General features: G+C 41.7%; 1 protein-coding gene across 1 annotated transcript in view; it reads right to left on the minus strand.

The window, feature by feature from the left end:
* ANK3 (ankyrin 3) overlaps positions 1-23357 on the minus strand; it is a 393627-nt gene that overhangs the window by 345463 nt on the left and 24807 nt on the right. The window contains exon 2 of the mRNA XM_081861089.1: positions 21341-21379. Coding sequence (XP_081717215.1) covers positions 21341-21379 — 39 coding nt within the window. The remainder of the gene's footprint in view (positions 1-21340; positions 21380-23357) is intronic.

Consider the following 23357-nt stretch of genomic DNA (forward strand, 5'->3'; position numbering starts at 1 on the left):
GATATGGAAATACTGCTAAGCAATGGCTCATGGTTTGTTTTCCACATGTGCTAGTGGGGAGGAGACAAACAGTGCAGAAAAGTGTGTTCCCAGTAAACCACTAACTATGGTTTATCATTCCACACAAACTGAGTCAGTGTAATGTTGTTCTGTATGATCCAGATTTGCTACATAACACTAAGTCAAACCTTGTCTTAATATGTAGGTCTCAAAAGAGGAGATCATGATGGCTTTGATCCTCTTCCAATCCAGCTATTGCTATGCTGCTGTGAGATAAACCATGGGTTTGACTTCGCATGTCATCCAAGCCCAGGCTTGTAGTTTCCCTCACTCCAGAGAAACCACAAACTGTAACAAAGGTTTGTTCTTGGTTAACAGCTCATGATTTGACTGACTCAAGTCCAAACACAAGCCAAAGTTCAGACGGCATGCTAAGCCAAACCATAGCTTAGCTCACAGCAACAGGACCAAAGGAGAAGCAAATCAGCTGTGATCAGCTTTACGGGAACCTGAGCACACACACACTTGTGCCAAACCATTGTTTGCTTATTGTTATGTGCAAACCGGACCTACATGTTGTTCTGTAATGAACCATCATTTTTCCCCATTCTGTTTCTTCCTCATATATGTACCACCCTGTTGATTTGTAAAAAAAATAAAATAGAGGTGGTAATTGATAATACCATTGCATTCTTGCTTCTGAAAGCTTCTTCTTTGCATACTCCTATAGTACTCACTAGATTATTAAAAATTGGGTCTCTATGAATAATGATTTATTTATTTATTTATTTAAAGAAAGCACAATCAAATGGCACATGGGCAATAGCAGTTTCTGACTCTAAGTAGGTTACAGAAACATCTATTTTTGCTAAATACCGGAAGCCGAGTAACGTTAATATTTTCCTAAAATGGAGGGCAGATTGAAGAGAGATCTGTAATCTGAAACGCTGCTGACAATTGAGGGAACAATTAGATCTAGTTTTTATCAAGGTAATAAACCTTAACCTGAACAGATTGCAGGTGGAGACTCAAGTGACTGAATACTTCTAAAAATGAAATAAAATTAATCCCTGTAAATAGAAAACCTGATGTCAGACAAAAGGTTCATGCCTATCCTTCCTCTAGTTTTCTGTGTGTATTGAATTCATATTTTTGTGTGTGTGGAAACATTCAATTCCATGAGCCCCCACTTGCAGCCTGAAAGAGTGCAGCCCAAATAAAGGTTTGACTACCTTGGTGAGAACTAAACCTTAGACAGCAGGGTTTTATGAAAGAGGTGCTTGTACAGAAATATGCAAAACCAGTTGTTATGTATTTCTTTTTTTAGGCCGGAAAAAAAATCAAAACAAAACCCTAGTACTTTCCCTAGATTTGCATCCTTGCTTAGATGATATGTTGCAAAAGAAAGTGCTCTCTGCTGGCTGATTTGGAGAAAACACTTATAAATAAAGCTACGACCTCATTGAACGCATATATTCTAATTACGCTGCTGTGAACAACCTGGGAGGCCACTTCACACTTTGGGTGTAGCCTTAAAAGATCTTAGAAGTGTACATCTAAAAATGTAAAGTGTGGATAGAACACAACACATTTACAAACACACGCTGTGTACAAGTACAGCAAGCCCACAAATTGTGTTAGCTTTACTTATGCGATTGCAACCTTACATGGTGTTGGGGGGATGAATAAATAAGTAAATGGAGACCCAAGGAAACCCAACACTCTCTGCTCTACATTTATTTACTTATTTCCCCCTTCCATCCATGCTTTGGGAAGGGAGTGAGAGGGCTCTGGCAGCGTCTCAGCGTAACTTTAAATATATTTCAGGTAAGTAGGATCCAACAGAGGGACATGGGTGGCGCTGTGGTCTAAACCACAGAGCCTAGGGCTTGCCGATTAGAAGGTCGGTGGTTCAAATCCCTGCAACAGGGTGAGCTCCCATTGCTTGGTTCCAGCTCCTGTCAACCTAGCAGTTCGAAAGCACGTCAAGTGCAAGCAGATAAATAGGTACCACTCCAGTGGGAAGGTAAACGGCATTTCAGTGCACTGCTCTGGTTTCGTCAGAAATGGCTTAGTCATGCTGGCCATATGACCCAGAAAAACTGTCTACGGACAAACGTCAGCTCCCTCGACCAGTAAAGCGAGATGAGCGCCACAACCCCAGAGTCGTCTGTGACTGGACTTAACAGTCAGGGGTCCCTTTACCTTTTTAGGATCCAATAAGTGTGTGAAGTAGCCCTAGCCCTTGCAAAAGAATTACTTAATAAATGTACAGTGATCTTCCATCACACATCAGGGCTTGTTTTAATACTCCTAGAACCGTATAAAGATTTACAATGATTTCTGGAGTGGGAATTTTATATGCAGACACCTTGTTCATTTATTACAATTTATATCCTGCCATTCAGAATAGAGACCCTTCCAAGGCAGCTTACCACCATAACACAATATTAACATACTTTAAAGCCCTTGGGACACTTCCTGCAGGCTAGTTGATGGTAGAGTGTGGGGTGCAAGAAGAAAGTACAGTTGACTTTTGCCTGCCTTCCTCTCTTTTTTCCAAGAGAAAGCAACGATGCTACATTGCTTTTATCAAAGAAACAATTCATTGGGTCAGGAATCATTATAGGAAACTGATTATAATTACTCTGAACTCCGCTATAAATTATTATTATTATTATTATTATTATTATTATTATTATTATTATTATTCTCTTTAAGTTCTGCCGTGCTAGGCTCCTTTGGGAGAAAGGGTGGGATATAAATTCAATAAATAAAAAAATAAATTCAGGATTCCTCAAAGCTTCTATCTCTACTAAGATCTACAAGTTTCTTGCTTCTATGAGATATTTTTGGTTTTTCGTTGATAAATTTTAAGAAGTGTTTTGACGTGCAACTCTTTAACAGTTATTATATCAGAGGCTGTGTGGCATCAAAATGTGAAGACTGTGAGCAGAAATGTCAGCCATACGGTTTTCTAACACATTGCTTAATTGCAGCCCAGTTTATATGTGAACTTTCAGAATCCCGGCGATGCAGATCTACTAGCAGAGTTCTATTTTTAGATCAAAAAATAACTCGCATAAGAGGACAACAGGGTAGGCCAAATGAAGTCTACCAGGACAGTTCTATTTATAAACACATGCAAGGAAAAGGAAGGAGGCATGGAGCCCATGTGGAGTGGAAAGGGAGAATTTCAAGAAGAACAACCAGCAACAAGTCACTTTTGGTGACAAAAAGCTAATGAGGCTGTCATGCGCAGTTGGTGAAGAGCAGCTTCATAGTAGACACTGGAATCCATGGAAGTAGCTGATTTGGAGAACACTTAGGACACGCTGTACTTACAGGAGGCTCCTTTTTGCAGTTTGAATGGTTTCTGCTGGCACCTGTGTCATATGTAATCTGCTGCTGTGTGCTATTCATTTAACCCTGACTGGGGACAAGGTCTCTCGTTTGCTTTAATGAACTCCCTGAAAAGGTGGCACTAAGGGGAGAGAAATCCATGTAGTAAGTAAGTTTTCTTTTTGCACCAGCAAAAGAATATTGGCTTATTTACTTCATACATTCGTATCTACTATATATTTTGAAAAGTTATAGGTACAAGCTGCCTCCCTAGGTATCATTGCCAAATTTGGAACAAGGGTCCCCAAGGTGTGGGGCAGCAGTTTCTTTCAGTGTTGGGCTACTGGGCTGCCATTCTGACTTTGCCCATTTTTTGACACAGGCATAGGCTTGGCCACCTATTGATCACCAAGCTCAGCATGAAGGTTCCTAAGGTGGGTGTGAGGGTCCTTGGTAATGTTTGGGTGCTGGGCACCATTTTGAATCAAGATGGCAGATCAAAAGGTGACTTTGGCATAACTTTGCCTGATTTTTGGCATGACTGATCCAAACTAAAAAGAAAAAAAAACCCAAACACTATCCATTTTAAAAACACAGCATTTTGGGGTTTCTACATATTCTTGGGCAACATCAAACACTCCTCACTAGTATAGATATATTACACACACTATGTTTTTTTCTACATCTAAATTTTCACTGGCATTCCAAAACTTAATTCTTATATTTGCTAACATATTAAAATAACTCATAATTCTCTACCCTGCAACCCCATTATATGTAATTTTACTCAGAATCCCATGAAGTTCAGTGGGACTTCCTTCCAGGTAAGTGGGTTTAGGAATTCAACCTCACTCTAATTGAATTGATGATTCAACAAAAAAATCTGAAAGACTTGCAAAAGTACATGTCTGATAAGGTTTCTTCTGCTCAGCTTTCACCAGGCAACCTTTTTAGTCTTTTTATTTTAATTAACTGACATGTTTTTCAACAGAATGACTACCTAGGCATAACCTCAGTTATTAATGGAGTAAAAGTCATTTGTTCGTAGCATTGCTAAAATTATCATGAGGCATAAGTAGCAAGTATAATGTGTGTGTGTGTGTGTGTGTGTGTGTGTGTGTGTGTGTGTACATTGCCTTTTCAAAATTATATTTTGAATCTATTCAAGCACAAGCCTGTGAATCTTGCCACCCAATCCCAATTTAGTAAACTGTGCCCCTTCACACCACCTACAATTTATACTGCAATTGGTTTTTGTGGGGAGAGAGAAGAATTCAGTCTCCATGCCTGTCTGGCTGGCATTGAGTAGAAACTAAATTCAGCTAAAAGAGTGTAAAAATATTTGACTCATTGATTCATGGGCATGTGCCAATAACAATTAAGCAAGCTGAAAGAGACTGCTTGGTCTAATGCAATGTTGCACAGGTTTGTTTCACTCAAACTTCTCTGTATAGGGAAGTTTTTGATATTTGATGTTTTACTATGTTTTTATATGTGCTATAAGCCACCCAGAGTGGCTGGGGAAACCCAGCCAGATAGGTGGAGTATAAATAATAAAATTATTGTTGTTGTTGTTGTTGTTGTTGTTATGTTGCACATAGAAACTTATGTGTGGCTTCCGGGAGTTGAGCACAGTTCTTTAGCTTTTCCAACAGATTCTATGAAGTTCCGGGTTTTTATTTTTCTCACACACCCCAAATTAAATTGTAACTCTTAATCAGTAAAACATGTCAGAAAACAAACATGGACACAACAAGCTGTAAGGTAGGGTTTTAACCTTTGTTCTCCTTTCCTGGTGGAACCATGGCTTGTAGCATATACTGTACTATATATATGTAGAAGCATATAACTGTAGAGTTTGAAAGGGACCCTGGGGATCATCTAGTCCAACCCCCTGCAATGCAGGAATAGGCAGCTGCCCCATGCAGGGTTCAAACCCGCAAACGTGGCGTTATTAGCACCACACTCTAACCAACTTCACTATCCAGGCTAACTCACTGTGTCATGAATACCAGCCATCGAATATACAGTGGTGCCTCGCAAGACGAAATTAATCCGTTCTGTGAGGCTCTTCGTATAGCGGTTTTTTCGTCTTGCGAAGCAAGCCCATTGACAGCTTAGCGGATTAGCGCTATTAGCGGTTTAGCGGCTTTTAGCGGATCAGCTGATAAGCGGCTTATCAGCGGATCAGCTGATAAGCAGCTTAGGGCTTAGGAAAAGGGGGGGAAGGGGGGGAAAAAACCCGCAGGAACTTGCAAGACATTTCTGTTTTGCAAAGCAAGCCCATAGGGAAATTCGTTTTGCGAAGCAGCTCCGAAACGGAAAACCCTTTCGTGTAGCGGGTTTTCCATCTTGCGAGGCGTTCGTCTTGCAGGGCACCACTGTAATAGCCAGCTTAGAGTTCCTAAAAAAGACAATTTGGGGCAGAAATGGCTTGAACTAAAAAAAAAAAATCTATTCCTTATATGTTTACACAGTGGATGTAGGATTTTGGCACAGGTACTTATCACCAAAGAAAGATGACAGAAATTTGCATAAAATTTTAATATATTAATTTACATGTATATATGCAAATTTTGGAGTACTTACTGTTATTTAAATAGAAATGCAATACATCTCACCAGACTGGGGAAGACTGTGACCAGCTAATCTGTGTGCCTGCTTTGTCTGTTCTCCTTACTGACTGACCCTGGGCAACTTCAAGATTCCTTCTCTCTTTTCTTATGGTTCCTTATCTTTAAACTAGACTTGGACTGAACAATCTTCCAAGCAGAGGGTTCTTTCAAGCATAAGACTGTCTTCTGCACAGTTGGGCAGATAGAATTCCATAGGGCTTTGGTTGCTGGCAGTGCAGTCCCATTTGATCCCATGTTCATCATTTAAATGATGTTTGGGGGAAACAAGATCTTCAAAATCATTTATCTGAACTTGATTTAAAAAAACAACAACAACCTGTCTCATTTATCCTCACTAGACTCCTGTAAGCTAGGCTAGACAGAGATAATTGCCTAAGGTCAGCCAGTTATCTTCATGGCCAAGTGGGGATTTCATCCCAGGCCTTCTTGGTCCTTGCCCACCACTCAGTCATTCTATTAAGAATTCACACAAGGCATTTTCTTTTTGTTTTTCCATGTATTCAGTCATGGAAATGATTCTCAGGCATATCCCTTGGTTTCTAAACAAGCAACTTAAGCAACAGCCCATAGCCTCACTTGAGTGACTTAAAAAGGAGGAATGAGCTCCATTGCCAATAATTTAGACATAAGTCAGTCACTGAGCTATATAGCACAGGTTAACTAAACATTTTCCCTTCATGCACAAGGCCAATATTCCTGTCCCAATATGGCGCACATCTTGTTTGCTTAAATCTACTTCAAACAAACTATGGTTTTTATGCACATTAACAGGAAAATACCATTGCCTATAATGCAATGCAAGAGGTGGTATCCAATTTACGTTTTACTCAGAAATTAATGGACCAAACTTAGTCATGTTCATTGATTTCAATGGGTCTACTCTGAGTAAAAGTTAGTTGCCTACCACCCACTTTGCAGAATGGTTTAAAGTAAAAACAAACAAACTCCCCCCATTCTCCCTTTCCTTTAGATCTTTCTGATTTTTGGCATTATTAATTCTTGTGCCCTCTCAAAATCCTTGAGTAAACACTGCATTAAGAAGGTGGCCAAGATATATACTTCATTATACAACAAGCCAGCTGGAAACCCTAGAGTAGCCCTAATATTGTCAGGCACAGACATTAAGATGTGGTGACCTTGACCCCACCTTTCACTAACGGATACTTATTTCTATTGTATATTGTATTTGGACCAATACTTGCTTGTGAACAGTTTTAAACTTTTCTGTGCCAAATCAAAATTGTCGGGATAGTCCAGGTCCAAGTGTTGGCAGAATCCAACTCACCACAGCTGATGATACAGCAAGTACGTACCTTAAGCAGTGCTTTATCTAAAATGATATTTTCAAAAAAAATTCAGGTATGTGAAGGGTGAGCCTTTTAATGGGCCCTTAAAGTTAGCCACATCAACATTCTCTCCAGGTTTCTTGCAATTGCACAGCTCCGTCACAGAAATTATCAAATGCTATGCATTTATTTTCCAGCAATTTTCATGCAACTGCCAAATTTGGTCCTTCAATTTTTATACCTGTTAGTTCAATCCATATGATCAAACAGAAGGCAATTTCTGGCTCAGACTGCTACAATGATGCCTGCAGGGTGTATCAACCTTTGTGTCCGCATGGTGCCTGTGAAGGCTTCCAGGGGTACCCCTGGCAGGTGCCCCAGACTCTAAGATTTCACTTTCTTTTTTAAGTAAGCCTCTAGCCCTCCTAGAATGAAAGTTATGGGGCAATATGTGGAGGTACTTTCTAAGCTATTTCCGAGAAAAGAGAATGGTGTGGTTATCTTGTATATTTTTCCCCCTGGTACCAATGAATGCTCCCTGTTATTAGACAGCAATGATATCAGCCTCTCTCCCTCCCTCCTCCTTTGTCTATGATCTCCATAAACAGGACCAATAGATGAATGCCCATGGTAAGCATAAGGTTGTCAGAGGCAATTGTCTAATTTGTGTTATGCCATGCTCCCCATAGCAGCCATTTTGTGTTATGCCACAGCAGCCATGGCAGCCATTTTGTGACTAGCGGCCCCAGAATTCTCTGAAATTTAAAAATAGGCCAACTAGACCAAAAATATTGGTGACCCCTGCTCTAGTGCTTCTTTGCATGCATGCATCTATCCATCCATCCGGTGGCAATACTTGAAAGGGGACAGGCATCAGGGTGATGTTGGTTTTGCAAAAGGAAACAGAATCGCAAGTGTGAGTATTTCCAGATTTTCACATCTTCACAAAGTTACAGATGTGGAAACTGACACTTAATACAGCAACAGCAAGCAATGAATCCCTGAAAGCATTTATATTTTCTAATCACTTTGCCTTTTTAAACAAATTCAATCAAGACAACTTTCAACCTAGTTGGTAAGTATCACGAACAGATATTTTTTTACTAGATTCCACCAATTACCACCAATTTTTGTGATCATTTGGAGCTACAGCATACAACCATATATACTCTTGTAAGTAAATGGTCAAAAAAGCCATGCATTTATCAACTGCAATATGAAAAATAGTGAACAATTGCTCTAATCCAGTCAAATCCAGTCCCATTCATTTCAATAAGCCCTCTAAAATTCATGCTCAGTCCTCCTACTGAAGTCTTAGGGAATTTTGTCTGTCTTATTTTCAGTATTCTAGACTGGCTCTTTAAAAACAGTTTACCACCTGATACAAATACTCCTGGTTTTTGATGTCAGATTACAGGAGGAGGACTGTGACTGAATGCTCCCCCGCAAAAGGAAATACTGCCTATAGCAGCAGTTTTAACATTAAGATGCACTGTTTGTCCAAAGAACCTCTTGTACAAATACCAGGGCAGTAATTAGAATGCATTGGTTTTAACCCAGTAGCTCATTTGTTAGATTACTGTGCATAGCATTAGTGACTATCAAGAAATGTAAACCATTAGACAGCAGCTTCTCTCCACATTTCCTAAAACCAAAGAAGAGTAACCTTTCAATGAATACAGAAAGAACTTTCCAGCTCAGCAATCATCTCTAGTTTTCTTGCAGGGAAATTCCCAGCACATTATCCAATGTGCAATTTCTGCATTAGATATTTGGCAGTGCATCTTAGCTTGCTTCAAGGAAAGATGATCATCAGCGGCCTTCAACACTAATGGCTATGCTTAGGAGGATAATGGAAAACATTAGAGGAATGGTATTCCATGGGATGCCTTTAAAAAGTTCATGTTCTGGAAACAGTATACAATTTTATTTTGCAAATTGCTGGCTGTTTCCTGCCTCAGTTTGTTTAGCTATGATATCCAGTTACAATTTAAGATTCATTATTGCAGAATGAAAGTAAACAGGAATGGCTCTTAGGTTAAAAAAAATTACACTTAAAGAAGGAATATTCCAGAGATTAATGGCTCTGGATGTACTAATTAACCCATACTGGTTATCCATCTCTAGAATGAACCTATGATCATGAATGGAGCAGCCACACACTTGATGTATTTGATAGAATTCTCTCTGTGCATTCACTTACATTTTAATTTGTGGTTGGTCATACAAATTGTTATGTGTTGAAGTTCTCACCCTGGCCACCAGGGGGTATTGTGTATATAGTTTTCACTCAGGTCCACGTAAGTTAATTTAGGCAGGAAACCCTGGGCTGTTGTTGTTACAGTGTTGACAGCCGGCTGCCTATAAAAGCAGGCCAGCTGAGCTGTTTGCTGTTCAGTTCAGTTCCAGCTTACTTATAAAGAACTACAGTGGTACCTCGGGTTAAGTAAATAATTCGTTCCAGAAGTCCATTCTTAACCTGAAACTGTTCTTAACCTGAAGCACCACTTTAGCTAATGGGGCCTCCCACTGCTGCCACACAGCCAGAGCAGGATTTCTGTTCTCATCCTGAAGCAAAGTTCTTAACCCGAGGTAATATTTCTGGGTTAGCGGAGTCTGTAACCTGAAGTGTATGTAACCTGAAGTGTATGTAACCCAAGGTACCACTGTACTTGGAGAAATCTCTGTATCGTCTGCTATGTCCACCCACTAGATAATACAAATGTTCATGGATGTGAATATTGATATAGAGGACTAGAGTCCCTTAAAAGTGGCAAGAAGCAGGATAATGTGTGATATCAAGTGAGGCATATGGGATTCACTTCCACAATTTTCAGTAATAACCACCCGCTTGCACAGCTTTAAAGTGGGATTAGAAAAATTCACTGAGGATAAAACTACCAGTAGATCTTATTGTGTGGGGAACATGAACAAGAGAACACTATCACCATCATGCCTTGCTTGTAGGTATATGCTTGACCAGTGTGAATACTGAACTAAATTAGCATTTGATCACATCCAGAAGAGCTTATTATATTCTTGGTATTTTTGGAAATTCTGCAGTCCTTGTAGGAAAACATTGCAGAGAAGCAGAATTGCATGTTTTTGCCCTCCATGCCTTATTAGGTTTCAGTGGCTCTCTGAATGGTACTGTCATGCTAGCTGAGACCAGCAGTAGGCAACCAGCAGAATTTTCCCCACACAAGCTATGCATGTCAGAAGAGAGAAAGGAGTAAACACCTTCCCTGTAGGAAGAGCTTCGTTCAGGGTTTATAATTCATTTAGGGCAGATGTGCATCTCAAGAGAATTTTAGGAAAGAGTTGTAGATTCTGCAGAGGAAGAATAGAGTAGAGAGAGAACCCATGGGGAGAGGGAGGAGACCACCTTCCATAACACAGGAAGCACCTCGAACTAGCAATGTTTGGCAATAACAGGTAAGAACAGGGAGTTGTCCCCTGGCACCCTACAAATATCAATGCTGAATGCTAGCAGTAGCAGTGATGCCTCTTACAAGGCTACATAGTTAAAGCTTGCACTGCAAAGTTAGGGCAAAAGATCAATCCAATATCACAGTTTGGGTGTTTGCACCTGTAGAATTACTGTTTTAAATTTTACCAGACATAAAATGTATGACTGACTGCAACCTCTCTTCAGAAAGCATGCCTGTGTTGAGCTGGATCCAAGTCTTCAATCCAGGGTGTTGCCTTCTGGACCATATTGGGGGCTGTTGCAGATCTTTCTAGACTCCATTCTGATATTTTATACTGCATGATGCCGGGAAGGAATACTAAGATTTTAATTAACAGAACACATTTTTCCTGTGAGGTGTGCAATTGCTTTTCTCCAACAAAGAAACCATCAGGTTTAAAATGAGTGGAAGTGAAATCCAGCAGTTGGCAGCATGAAAAATTTGGGCTCCATGAAGGCTATTGTGTACACACACACACACACACACACACACACACACACAATGGTTTTGAATAAGCTGTGATCACTAGGAACTTTTAATATATGCAACCTGTGCAGATCATTTGCTGACATCTGGAGAGAAAGCTCAACATGCACTGGGGAAATGACTTGAGTAGATTATAATAAATTGCAATAGGTGGGCAGGAATGAAAATGAAAATGGCCAGGAGACCAATTTAGAATAATCCAGAGTGTGTAATGTGGAACTTTAAAAGTTTAAAAGAGTTTACTTTAGCAAATGACTTTATTCAGTGAACATACAGATGAGCTGAAACAGAGATATAATATTTACATTTGTTAATGAGTTCTTGATAAAACAAAACAGCCTTTGGAATTAGTATTTGGGGACAATTCTGCTGATTCATTGTAAGTGCATACAAAGGGATGTGATGCTGCAGAACTAGGCAGTTTAACCTCCAAATCCATGCAGCTATGAAAATATGCAGACACGGCTCTGAAATAACTTTTATATACTGACAGCTTTCCACATACTGTCCTTCATGCCAAAAAGGTCCTAACAAAGATTCCAGAGTTGGGCTTCCCTCTTTGATGGATGAAAGAGACTTTCAGTTTTCCTCATGCAAAACCACTTCCTAGGCAGGCACACTCCCCAACACAATGGTGCATCAGTGGTGAGGGAAAACCATGGCATGAACACATTCAAATAGCAGAGACTGCTCCTCCAGGGCAAAGGAGGGAATTTTTTTTTTCTACTGAAGGGTCACAACACTGGTAGCGGAGGGCGCCAGAGCCATCAATGGCCAGAACTAGAGACAAAAGTGCTCTGGATTAACTAGAACTAGACCCTCAGCAATTTCCAAGTAGTCCGTGGGGGAAAGGGTTGGGAACCACTGTTCTAGACTGCATGACACATATTTTCATAAATCAACTTCCCCATTATGCAAGCTCAGGGAAAGGTGTGGCAAAGAGGTTTGAGCAGAGGCACACCTACTCCTTGTACAATTGAATAGCTAAGGGTAATATTGAGTAGAATCTTGGAAGTGTCTGGTATTCTAAAAAATTCTGCTGAACAACTTCTGGATTGTGCTGATTGCAATGGGCACACCTAGGACTGGGAACACTCTCCTTGTCCTCAGCTCACTGTTTCATTTAAGTCTCAGTGCCTGAGCTGAAAAACATTTACTTCACCCCCCCTTGCAACTAACAGAAAACTGTACAGCTATAAGAAAGTGATTACATAATGGATGTCTGGAGAAAAGCCCAGCCGGCATGGCCTTTCCAGAACAGGATTAATCATTTCTGCTGCATAGATGAAGCCATTTGTGTGTGGGGTGGGGAACAATGCTTAGAATTCAGGAGCTGTTTTGTGAAACAGCTGTTTCATAAACAGTGGAAGCGGATACAGGGAAAACAAGGCTGCAGTAGTTTAGAGGATTCCTACCCCAACTTTCCATTCACAGATCCACAGGGTGGCTGACAGTAAAAATTACAACACACAATTAAAACAAAAAATGGCAGTACAAATAAAACCAACAATTCAACAAGAGCATAAAAGCACGATGCCATTAGAAAGAATGGTGTGAAAAATACAAATAAGTTTCCAGTGTTACTAATTGCCTTCATTGTGGGGGAGAAGTGCAGGTTACAAAAAAATACATGGAACAAACTAGGATGAAAATGGCAACCCTGTATCAAATTCCTTTCTCCACCTCAACAAATGGGCAGTTCAACTTACCAGTGATGTCAGGACACACGACTGCTGCTGGTGTAAGCGAGGAAAGACATATCAGAATATTGTCAGGAATCAGACAACTACAATTTGCAGATGGAGTAGTTCATCGCAAGGCTGCAATTTTAGCATCAGCCCTACTTCAAGTCAAATGCAAGTCCTATGCATGTTTACTGGAAAACAAATCCACTTGAATTTATGTGGACTTGAATTTATGTGCCAAGTAAGTGTGCACATAATTTCAGTTAGAGCATTGCACTCACTATTGTATATGCACTGTGGAGCATATTTAATTGAACTGTATGGGACACAATGCTAATCCGTAGTTTAGCATAACATTAATGAAACTACTTGTATTTGGTGGTTTATTATCTTGGCTTGTTTCAAAAAGCCATGGGCTCAAACTATCCACAGGTTATTTCAGTCCAGACATGACAATAAACTGTAGTTAAACTAGCAAGCAGATGCTTCCCATTGCTACCTTGAACCCACAATCTTGGAGAAGGAAACAGGAAGAGAGCATTTATGTCTGGTCCTTGCCCAGGCTTGTTCCCATAGCACCAAACAATGGTTGTCTGTTATGTCACCCAATCCAAATGCAGAGACGTTCAACATGTGAAATCCGGGGGCAGGAACAGTAGACATACTTGGGCTTCCCCCTCCATGAACCCAGCATCTCTGGGCTTGAACTGTGTGAACGGTGTTTTCTACAACTTAAATTACAGGTTACTTTAAGTCAGGGTTGGGGAACCTGTGCCCCTCTATATGTTGTTGAATTTTAGCTCTCAGGGTGATGGGAGTTGTAGGATGATGGTACATTATTCGGAATGCCACAGGTTAGCTACTCTTGCCATAAGCTATTATGCTTTTGTTGTTGTTGTTTCAAAATACAGTCCCCAAAAATCCTAAATGTGGAATGGTTAAATTTGCTGATCTCCATTCAGTATTGCAAGAAGCCAAAGGTCTATTTTGCCATACAAACTGAACCCCCACAAGTGGTCAAGTGCCTTGAATGCAGAGTTGGCCCCTTGCATTCAAACACAGCATTATTATAAAAATACATTTATATACAGTGCTGAATACAAAATCAAAAGAGCTGTGACATTAAATATATCCCTTTTTAATAACTTATATTTTTCTTTCCCTTTCAACTTGATGCTATGCAGGACCGGAATTTTGTATAGACTAAGTAGGCTGAAGCCTAGGACCTCTAAATCTAGGGGGCCTCGCCAGCCTGCCCACTCCCCACTCCAGCGCTGCAGTCTCCCCTCTCCTAAAATTGCAAACCCAAGACTTCATGTGAGGGCAGGGCAACTCAGGCCCAGTGACTATGAGACACAGGGCTAGCCAATGGGGCCCAATTTGGAATCTTAGAGATATAAATACAATCCATCTAGATTGCCCTGGTGCAGGGGCCCCCTTAGGAGCAGCCTGCGGGGCCCAATTTGGTCCAATTGCTCCAACTGCCTTAAGGCCAGCCCTGATGAGACTGTGCAGGGGCTGGGCTGACAAGCACTGCCACTTCTAGGTCCCTGGTGTCACTATTCAGAGTACAGACTCAACGACTTGTTATGGAAATAAAGGGGGGCACTTATTGGAAATGATTTGTGTCACCTCTCAACACCTCTCCTCCCTCAAAACCCCGGGATAATAAGCCTTTACACTGTTAATGGAGAAATCTTGCAAATTGTATCTCTTCTGGTTTCTATTGGCAAAACTTGTTGAATTGTTGCAAGAAAGTGTCAAAATTGTATACCTTTGTACTTGACCGTGCTAACTTGACTACTAACCTTTGAAAATCACATAAAATCAATGCCAGAACCAATTCTTCCATTTCAATGCCATGTTGCTTCAAAAGGAAAGGCAGACTTGGACATCACCTTCCTCCATAATCCTCTAAGCGACAGGTCATGTACTCAACTTGGATACCACCCTCCTCCATAATCCTTGGGATATACAGTCAAGTACAGAGAACCCCTCCCTTGAGGGAACAATGAACATCCATTGATGGGTTTCCTGAGGCAAGGTGTTCCCACAGCCCATCCTCAGGAAGGCCAGAAGGCAAAGATATGCATAGATGGTTTTATTGTTATTTAGGTGGCGGGTACTTAAAGGTGAATCCCCGAGACGGGGTGAGCTCCCGTTGCTTGATTCCAGCTCCTGCGAATCCCTGCGATGGGGTGAGCTCCCGTTGCTTGGTCCCAGCTCCTGCCCACCTAGCAGTTCAAAAGCACGTCAAAGTGCAAGTAGATAAATAGGTACCGCTCCAGCGGGAAGGTAAATGACGTTTCTGTGCGCTGCTCTCATTCGCCAGAAGCGGCTTAGTCATGCTGGCCACATGACCCGGAAGCTGTACGCTGGCTCCCTCGGCGAATAAAGTGAGAGATGAGAATCGCAACCCCAGAGTCGGTCACAACTGGACCTAATGGTCAGGGGTCCCTTTACCTTTATTTTTTACTTAAGGTGTTAGGAACTTGATCTGATAACTGGGGCAAGTTGATGAACTTGGATAACCTCACGACTCTTCTCCCTCCTTGTGACATCATAATGATATATCAGTGATGTATCAATGATGGTTCTGGAAATGTATTCTGGGTAGGGACAGAAGGTCTTCAAAGAGCTTGTAACCCATGTTCGGGGTTCTTACTCTGTGTGGAGACCTGTTGTGGAACCATAAAGATTGTGGTCTACTGACCGCTGTTTTGCTCCTGTATTTGGCTGGAACTTCCTTCTTCTGCTAACCGCAGAGACCTGCAGGGACTTTTGCCCTGATAAGCTGGGCTGTTGAGTATCCTCACACCCCAGAATTTTCCATCTCAGAATCCAGAGCCAGCAGGCCCAGAGTCAACAACCAGCTGCACAGCCTTCCCTAGCTCAAGGGTCAGGTCAGTAGTGGTACATGCTGCACTTTAATCAATGGGAGGGGGGCTGGGGCAGATAAACTAGGCAAGCAAGCTCTCCCAAGTCTCTTCCATTCCTTCCCTCCTCCTTGGCTTGAACAGAGCAAGGCAAACTCATGTGACTGGCACTGGCCTCACCCCTCCCAGGCAGAGAAGTCTATCTTTCACACTATCTTTCACACACATCAACAGAGCCTGTTGGTGCCTGTAGCATGCACTGCAGACTGCCCACAGGCAGAGAGAGGCCTTTGGGATCAGGGAAGGCAGCAGTGGGAAGGGATCCTCGGAACTACCTGTAGAAGGCAGGAGGCCAGGTTGCTGCAGGTTGGTAACTGGACCTCATCCTGACTCTGACATTAATGGGAAGGGGGAGACCAGGCTCCAAGCTAACAATCTTTTGCAGAAAATGGAAGAACTGGAATCTGTGTTTATGCTGCATTTTTTGACCCGTGTGCTAGTCATTTTCACAAGGTCAGCAAAGCCCTTCATAAATCAGACCTGTTATTGAGTTCTTGTGCAAGTTTGTACAGTTCACTTCTGGATTTTTAAAGGAAAATTAGAGATGATTTTGATGAGCTTGAGAAACAAGCAAAAGCCACCTTGCCAAATGTCAACTACAAAACAAGGAGACAAAGAGGGAGGGAATGGCAAAGAAATGGCAGAAGTGTACCTGGTGCCTTAGATGCACTTTCTTCAAGAGTCAGGTTTAGGATAAAATCCTTTATTCCTATATTAGATGCACTTGAAGCCAATTTAAAAAGAAGTAGTACTGTGTAGAGTGATGTTGCACAATTGTTTGCCATTCTTTCTAATTTGACAGCATCTAAGCAAGAAATTAAGCAAGGTGTTGAACAGTTGATAGATAGATAGATAGATAGATTCTTTATTGTCATTACACAAGTGCAACATTGCACAAGTGCAACGAAATTGGATGCCATCCCTCAGTGGCGTAGCGTGGGGGGTGCAGGGGGGGCCGGCCGCACCGGGCGCAACTTCTGGGGTTAGGGCAAATCCACGGGTTAGGGGGCGCAAATCCACGGGTTAGGGGGCGCAAATCACTTGCCTTGCCCCGGGTGCTGACAACCCACGCTACGCCACTGCCATCCCTTAAAAACAACAAAAGCAAAACAACAACAACAACCAAACAAACCACATTCCAGCCACACCCACACCCACACCCATCAAACTCCCAGGTCACACTATCGAGTTACAGCATTTAAGAAGGCCACAGCTCTTGGGTAGAAACTATTTTTCAGTCTGTTTGTCCTTGACTTGATGTTTCTGTATCTCCTGCCAGAAGGCAGTAGTACAAACAGACTGTATCCCGGGTGAGATACATCCTGCAGGATATTGTTTGCTTTCCTAAGACAACGGGAACCGTACAGTTCTTCCAAAGATGGGAGGGGATGACCAATAATCCTTTGGGCTGTGGTTATGACCTTCTGGAGCACCTTCCTCTTCCTAGCTGTACAACTGGAGAACCAGGCACAAATACAGTATGTAAGAACGCTCTCTATGGAACCTCGGTAGAAGGACACCAGCAGTCTCTCACTCAGATTGTTCTTCTTTAAAAGTCTGAGGAAATAAATTCTCTGCTGGGCCTTCTTCACCAGAGCAGTGGTATTTGCGCTCCAAGTCATGCCCTGATCGATAGTCACTCCCAAAAACCTGAATTCCGCCACCCTCTCCACCCGTTCCCCGTTGATATACAAGGGCTGAATGTCCGCCTTTTTTTTCCTGTAATCCACCACCAATTCCTTGGTCTTAGCCGTATTAAGAGCCAGATTGTTCTCTCCACACCAAGCACAAAGCCGCTCCACCTCGTCCCAATAGGCGGACTCATCCCCTCCTGAAATGAGCCCCACCACCGTAGTGTCATCAGCAAACTTGATGATTTTGTTGATGGAAGCATACCCAAAAGATATTGACCTGAAACTTATTGATGAACCTTTGCACTTTCACCTGTACGTGACACAAAGCCATAGGCCTACAGCAGAGCATTCTCTGTCTCATACAGACCTTTATCAAATTATATACAAGGACAAAATTCATATGGCCTTTTCTAATGTGGAAGCAATCTTGCAGCTATTTCTTTGAGAATTGTTATTTTGGCAGCTCCCAAATAGTTAATCTTTCACGTCCAGCTGTTATCAAAGAAACAGAGAGAAACCTCCTTCTAAAACTCCTTGTTGATTGATTCTTAAACAGACTCTTTGCAATGTAGCCATATATCAGACAGTTGTAAATCAACTGGCCTCTGGAATCCAACCATTCCCCCCTCTGGGCCCTAGAGAGGGGCTGCCAGACATCCATTTAGCCCTTTCTGTTGCTCATAATAAAAAACTTCTTTTTGCAAACAGTTGTATATATAATATTGTTTCCAGTCTTTATGACCAACCAACAGTTAGCTCCTGCTTCTCTTAATCAGGGAGGTATTACAGATATTCCATAAGTGCGTAGTGGGTAGACGCCATTTTGTTCTTTGCTTTCGTCTTTAACAGGCATTTCAAATCTTAAAAGAAAAGCGGCTGTGAATAGGTCCCAATTATATATAAAAGTCCATCTGTACTCACTTTTTGAAGAGCAATTTAGGTTCTTAATGAGGCTTGGCATGCAATACAAATTGTTAACGTTAGAAGAAGTAAAAACATACCAAGCCCCTCCAGATTCCAAACATCATGATGAGGATCTCTTTGAAGTTTGATCTTTTACACCAGAGACTACATACTGCAGGTTTTTCCTCAGCTTCGTCAGTTCAGAGCGTGTCTGTTTGTTTTTCAAATCTTTATATTTTTCCAAACAGATGCGTCCGGCTATGGGGTGGCATCACAGGAGTATCAGTCCATCCTTTGCTCCGTGACCCAGTGCCCCTGCCATCTGCCACATTGGCAATCTGGGGCAAACCGCGGGTCGTCGAGACAGTCCTCCCCTGCCCTGGGGAGGCTGCCAGGGCTAATTACCCCCATATCAGCCCTGAATTATCGGAACGGCTGGAGTCCGATTGTGTGGGAGACTGCTATTTTCCACCACCGGAAACAGGAAGCCACTATTTCTTAGCCTTATGGTCACTAACTGCTCAGGAGAGAGGAGTTTTTCAAGACCCAAAAGAATTATAAATGAATTAAGGGCCACAATGTCTAAAGAAAGGTTGTCCGCACTGAGCATTCTGTACATTGAAAGTGACAAACTTAAACAAATTTTGAGGAAGTTTTGGATGATTTTGCTATGAGGAAGATTAGGGGGGAAACATTTTAGCCTTGCTGTATTTGATGGTTGTAGTTTACTTCTTAATATGTATTTTAAAACTGACTTTTAATATGTATTTTACTTAAAAACTGACTTAATATGTATTTTAAAACTGACAGGAGAAATTTTAAATACCTGTCATCATCCTTGGCTTCACTCAATTTTGTATATAACACTCTTCCATTTTCTTCTAGTCGTGAGGGTGGGGGGTGGGGAGGGGCCTCACAAGTGGAGTAGCCTAGGCCTCTCTTCATCTAAATTTAGCCCTGATGCTATGGCTAAACCACATCATGTCTTGCTACAACTTGATTAAAATTTGGTAATGCCTCTAAGGACCAGGTAAAATTACCTTGGAGCAGAGCTGGCCCACAGGCCACCTGTTGATCACTTTTTTTCTTAAATCATTGTAATTGGTTTATCTGCAGCAGAAGGGAAAGTCTGAAGAAAAAGACAATCTGGCACCCTTAACATTATTCATTTTCCATCCCAGTGCACATCTTCCATTGTGATTTTAATTATCTACCGTATTTACTAAGTTCTACAAAACATGCAAAGCAATACCAATCCTTATCTTCTTATTTTTTTAAAAAAAAAACCACCTCTTTTAAAATAATGATTTTTATCTCTTATAGAAGTCTCATTTGCATGCTGTTGAATGCAAAACAAGGAAATTTGTCTTGCCAGGATTTCAAAAGATTATTAAAAAGCATGACACTGATCCCTGCTGATAGTTTTCAATCAGTTTTTAATACACACACACACACACACACACACACACACCATGTTAATAAATCAGAACTCAAAACACTGAAGATTCCCACAGGTTTAAAGACCAAGATGACTGAAAGGATGGATGAAAATATTTATACTTCTTTCTTCTCGGATGGAAGCATCATGAGCATCAACTGAACTTGTGGGATCTCAAGCAGAAACGCAGCAGACCGTCACTGATATTATCCTCAGGCATTAGCCATTTTGATGCAGTGCCCATGAAAGGTCAACATGTTGGACTCTTTCTGATCAGCTACAACACTTCTCATCTGAAGCAACGTTTTAAGACCGATTCTTTTAAATTGGTTATGAGGAACCTGTGGTGCTCCAGATCTTTTGGGATTCCAAATCCCTAGCATGGCTAATGGTTGGGGGTGGTGGGAGTAGCAGGCCAACAATATTGGAAGGGCCTCAGGTTCCCCATCCAAGCCATGGAAACAATTCTGTAATTGAAAGTAGTCATTCAATATAAGGACCTTCCAGTTCCATGGCAGCTCAAGCCTTGCATGGGCTGTAGGGAGTGTCCTGTCAAAGCAGAGAGCAGATAGGCCCAAGGGGCCCTGCTAAGTGAGGAACAGAAAATGTTTTCTCTGCAGGGAGCTAAAGCCAACTGACACCTTACACAGGCCAGCCACACATGGAGTGTGGTAGACTCCACCTCCCTGGAGATGCTGGCTGGCTGGTTAAAGGTCCCTCGTCTTACTTTGCAGTCTTTAATTTCTGCATGGCTGGAGAGATAAGACGATGAGTCCCCTACTGAATCACTGAGTCAAAGGGTAGTGGCTCAGCAATATTCTCCAGCCAGGAGGCCTCAAATAAGGCACATCAGCCTGGCAGTCAAATTTATTTGTTAGAAACCAGTATTCTTGGCCATTCTACCCCTTCCCCCAACCAAGAAGTAGTCTGAACCTGAACCTTGTTCTTTTTTTATTCCTCCCACAAACACTGCAATGTCCTTGGGTTGTGGGAAATGACAACTACAACACAATGGACACAGTTCTTTAAAAAACACATTTTAGTTCCACTGAATTTCAGTGGAAAAGTTGCTCATAACTTTATTCAGTTGAGATCTGTGGCCCAAGTCGTGCTTTATTTTGCCTGGATCATGTCCTATGTAAGGAAGGGAATTTTTTTTTTTTCCATTCTACACTTAAAGAGCATATTACACTGTTGTCAAATAGAGAAGCAGAATATGATCATTCCAATGTTTTAGGAATATAAAAGTTGCTTTAACATGTTTTGATACTCCCTCCAACCATCTCTACACACAACTTACTCTGTGGTCATCTGGCAGGTGCTGACCAAACTGCGGGAGGCAGTGGACAACAGGAGTGCTTGGTGTGCTTTGGTCCATGGGGTCACGAAGAGTCGGGCATGACTAAACGACTAAACAACTTAACAACAACGCGACCTATACTACTGAAATGTGAACACAGAGAAAAAACAGCCACTTAAAAGAGGACAGTAACAAGCATATTTTCCTTTTTCTTTTTTACCTACCTTTCGAGAGCTTTGAGGAGGATGGTGCCTGTGATAAACCTAAAAATAAACAAATAGAACTTTTAAAGAATGTAAACAAACTTAAGTCAACAGACATCTTGCTTCTGAAGAAAAATGCACTTTAACATGGAAAATAGCAACAAGCAGGAAAAAGTATCTAATGAAGCCCTAAGCAAACACACATACAAGGCATGAAGATAGCAAATTAATTCATAATAAATTGTAATAAATTAATCACCACCACCACCATCGTCTTGAGCTGGATCCTCCTCAGCTCCTGTCAACTTATAAGTTTCCGTATGAACGACATTGATACCTCACATGTAAAATACATCTCCCAAGATGGACCCAGTAGGATCCAGTAGTAGAAAGGCTAAGATGGATTTCCCCTCTTACATACCTGCTGGAAAATAGGAACCTTCATCCCCCTTTTTTTATTTTCCCAGGCTTTTGGTGCAGACAAGTTACTGCAAATGACTAACAAACTTTTCCTTTAAGTGCTAGTGCACCACAAAATTGCAAGCTGTAGCATATATTACTGAAAGGCAAAAAAGGATTCGGAAATCATTCAACTTTTTTTTGCAGTGAAGGAAGGAAGGAAGGAAGGAAGGAAGGAAGGAAGGAAGGAAGGAAGGAAGACTACCAAGAAACATGAAAAATGAAGTCTTGATATTCAAAGTGCAGATAAGAATAATATACAGAAGATGTAGGCAAAACCTCTTCCCAAGACTTTGGAGAATCACTGGGAAAATGGGAAGTGGTCTTACTCAAACCAGTGGAGCTCTCTTTCATTTCCTTCATTGGCTCATGCAAGTTCATAGGATACCCCATGACTGCACATCTTTAATACATGAGACTTGCTTTGGTCTCTGACTACGATTCACTTCCAATGGTGGGTCATGGCTGTGGCAGAGGCAATGGCATCCTCCAAGTAGTGACCACACTGCACTCATCAAGATAGGGGTGGCGTTGGGTTAGGTGTCAGCAATGATGGGAACTCCAGGTTGGCGACAGTAGTCCTGGAGGTGTGTGCACACCTGTGGGGCTCCTGCCACAACTCTGGGGCTCCTCTGATCTCACTGCCCCCTCACTCTGCCACATCCCTACTTTCTCTCCCCCTGCCCAACCCCCCCAAAACCCGCCACTGCTACCATCTTTCCTACAGATGCAACAAGTTGTTTTTTTTTTTTGCTCTAACTGAAACATATCAGTGAAAACATCTTTCCTGGAAGCCATCTGAGATGTTAAATTATCCACTTGATGAAGCAATTCCAGGTCTACAATCATCCTTCTACCAATCCTGATAACTAAAATAGGGAAAGGGGAGCTGAAAAGTGTTGACTATAATGAGAGGGAGGTTAAAGTGGGTGGTAGAAAATGCAAGTCAGCAGGAGAGTATACATGCATTATATGCATAAGGTCCCAAGCTTCCACACTGAAAGCCCCGAATTACTGCTGCCAGGGCAGATCAATCATGTGACCTAAGTATAAGGCAGTTTTATATACTCAAAATGCCACTCACCATGGGAAGTGCCAGCATCATGGTCTGAGGATGTCACAACAGCCACATATAGGAGAAATGAGTTAACAAAGATCTGGTCCTCTGCCCCTCAGTCTCAGCCACAGGCAAGGACTGGCTATAAGAGCTGTGGCCAACTCAACTTTGAATAGCTGGCCCTTTGTGATGTCATAGACCCACAGTGTAGGAGACTCTTTGGTAGTGGAGGTGGTGGTTGTGGGCTTGCTTATGAAGCCGTTTTCAGCAGGAACAAGCCATGGTTCTGCAATGCTTTCCCCAATAATTTTCCCACTTAATTTTAGCCCTACAAATGAATTCAGGATCAGTTGTCTAGTTCAAGAAAGACTCACTCGTGCCACTATTTTCTCTAGCCTTAGACCATGAGGCTGTACAAGGAAGCGCCACTTTTCCTCCCAACTTTAAAAGACTATTAGCTCTTTAAGGCTATGAAAGAGAAAGAGATTCTCTCCAGGATGCACCCATCATGTACTGCTACTG

The sequence above is a fragment of the Podarcis erhardii genome (assembly GCF_964252035.2).
Source record: "Podarcis erhardii genome assembly, chromosome: 5".
Classification (NCBI taxonomy): domain Eukaryota; kingdom Metazoa; phylum Chordata; class Lepidosauria; order Squamata; family Lacertidae; genus Podarcis; species Podarcis erhardii.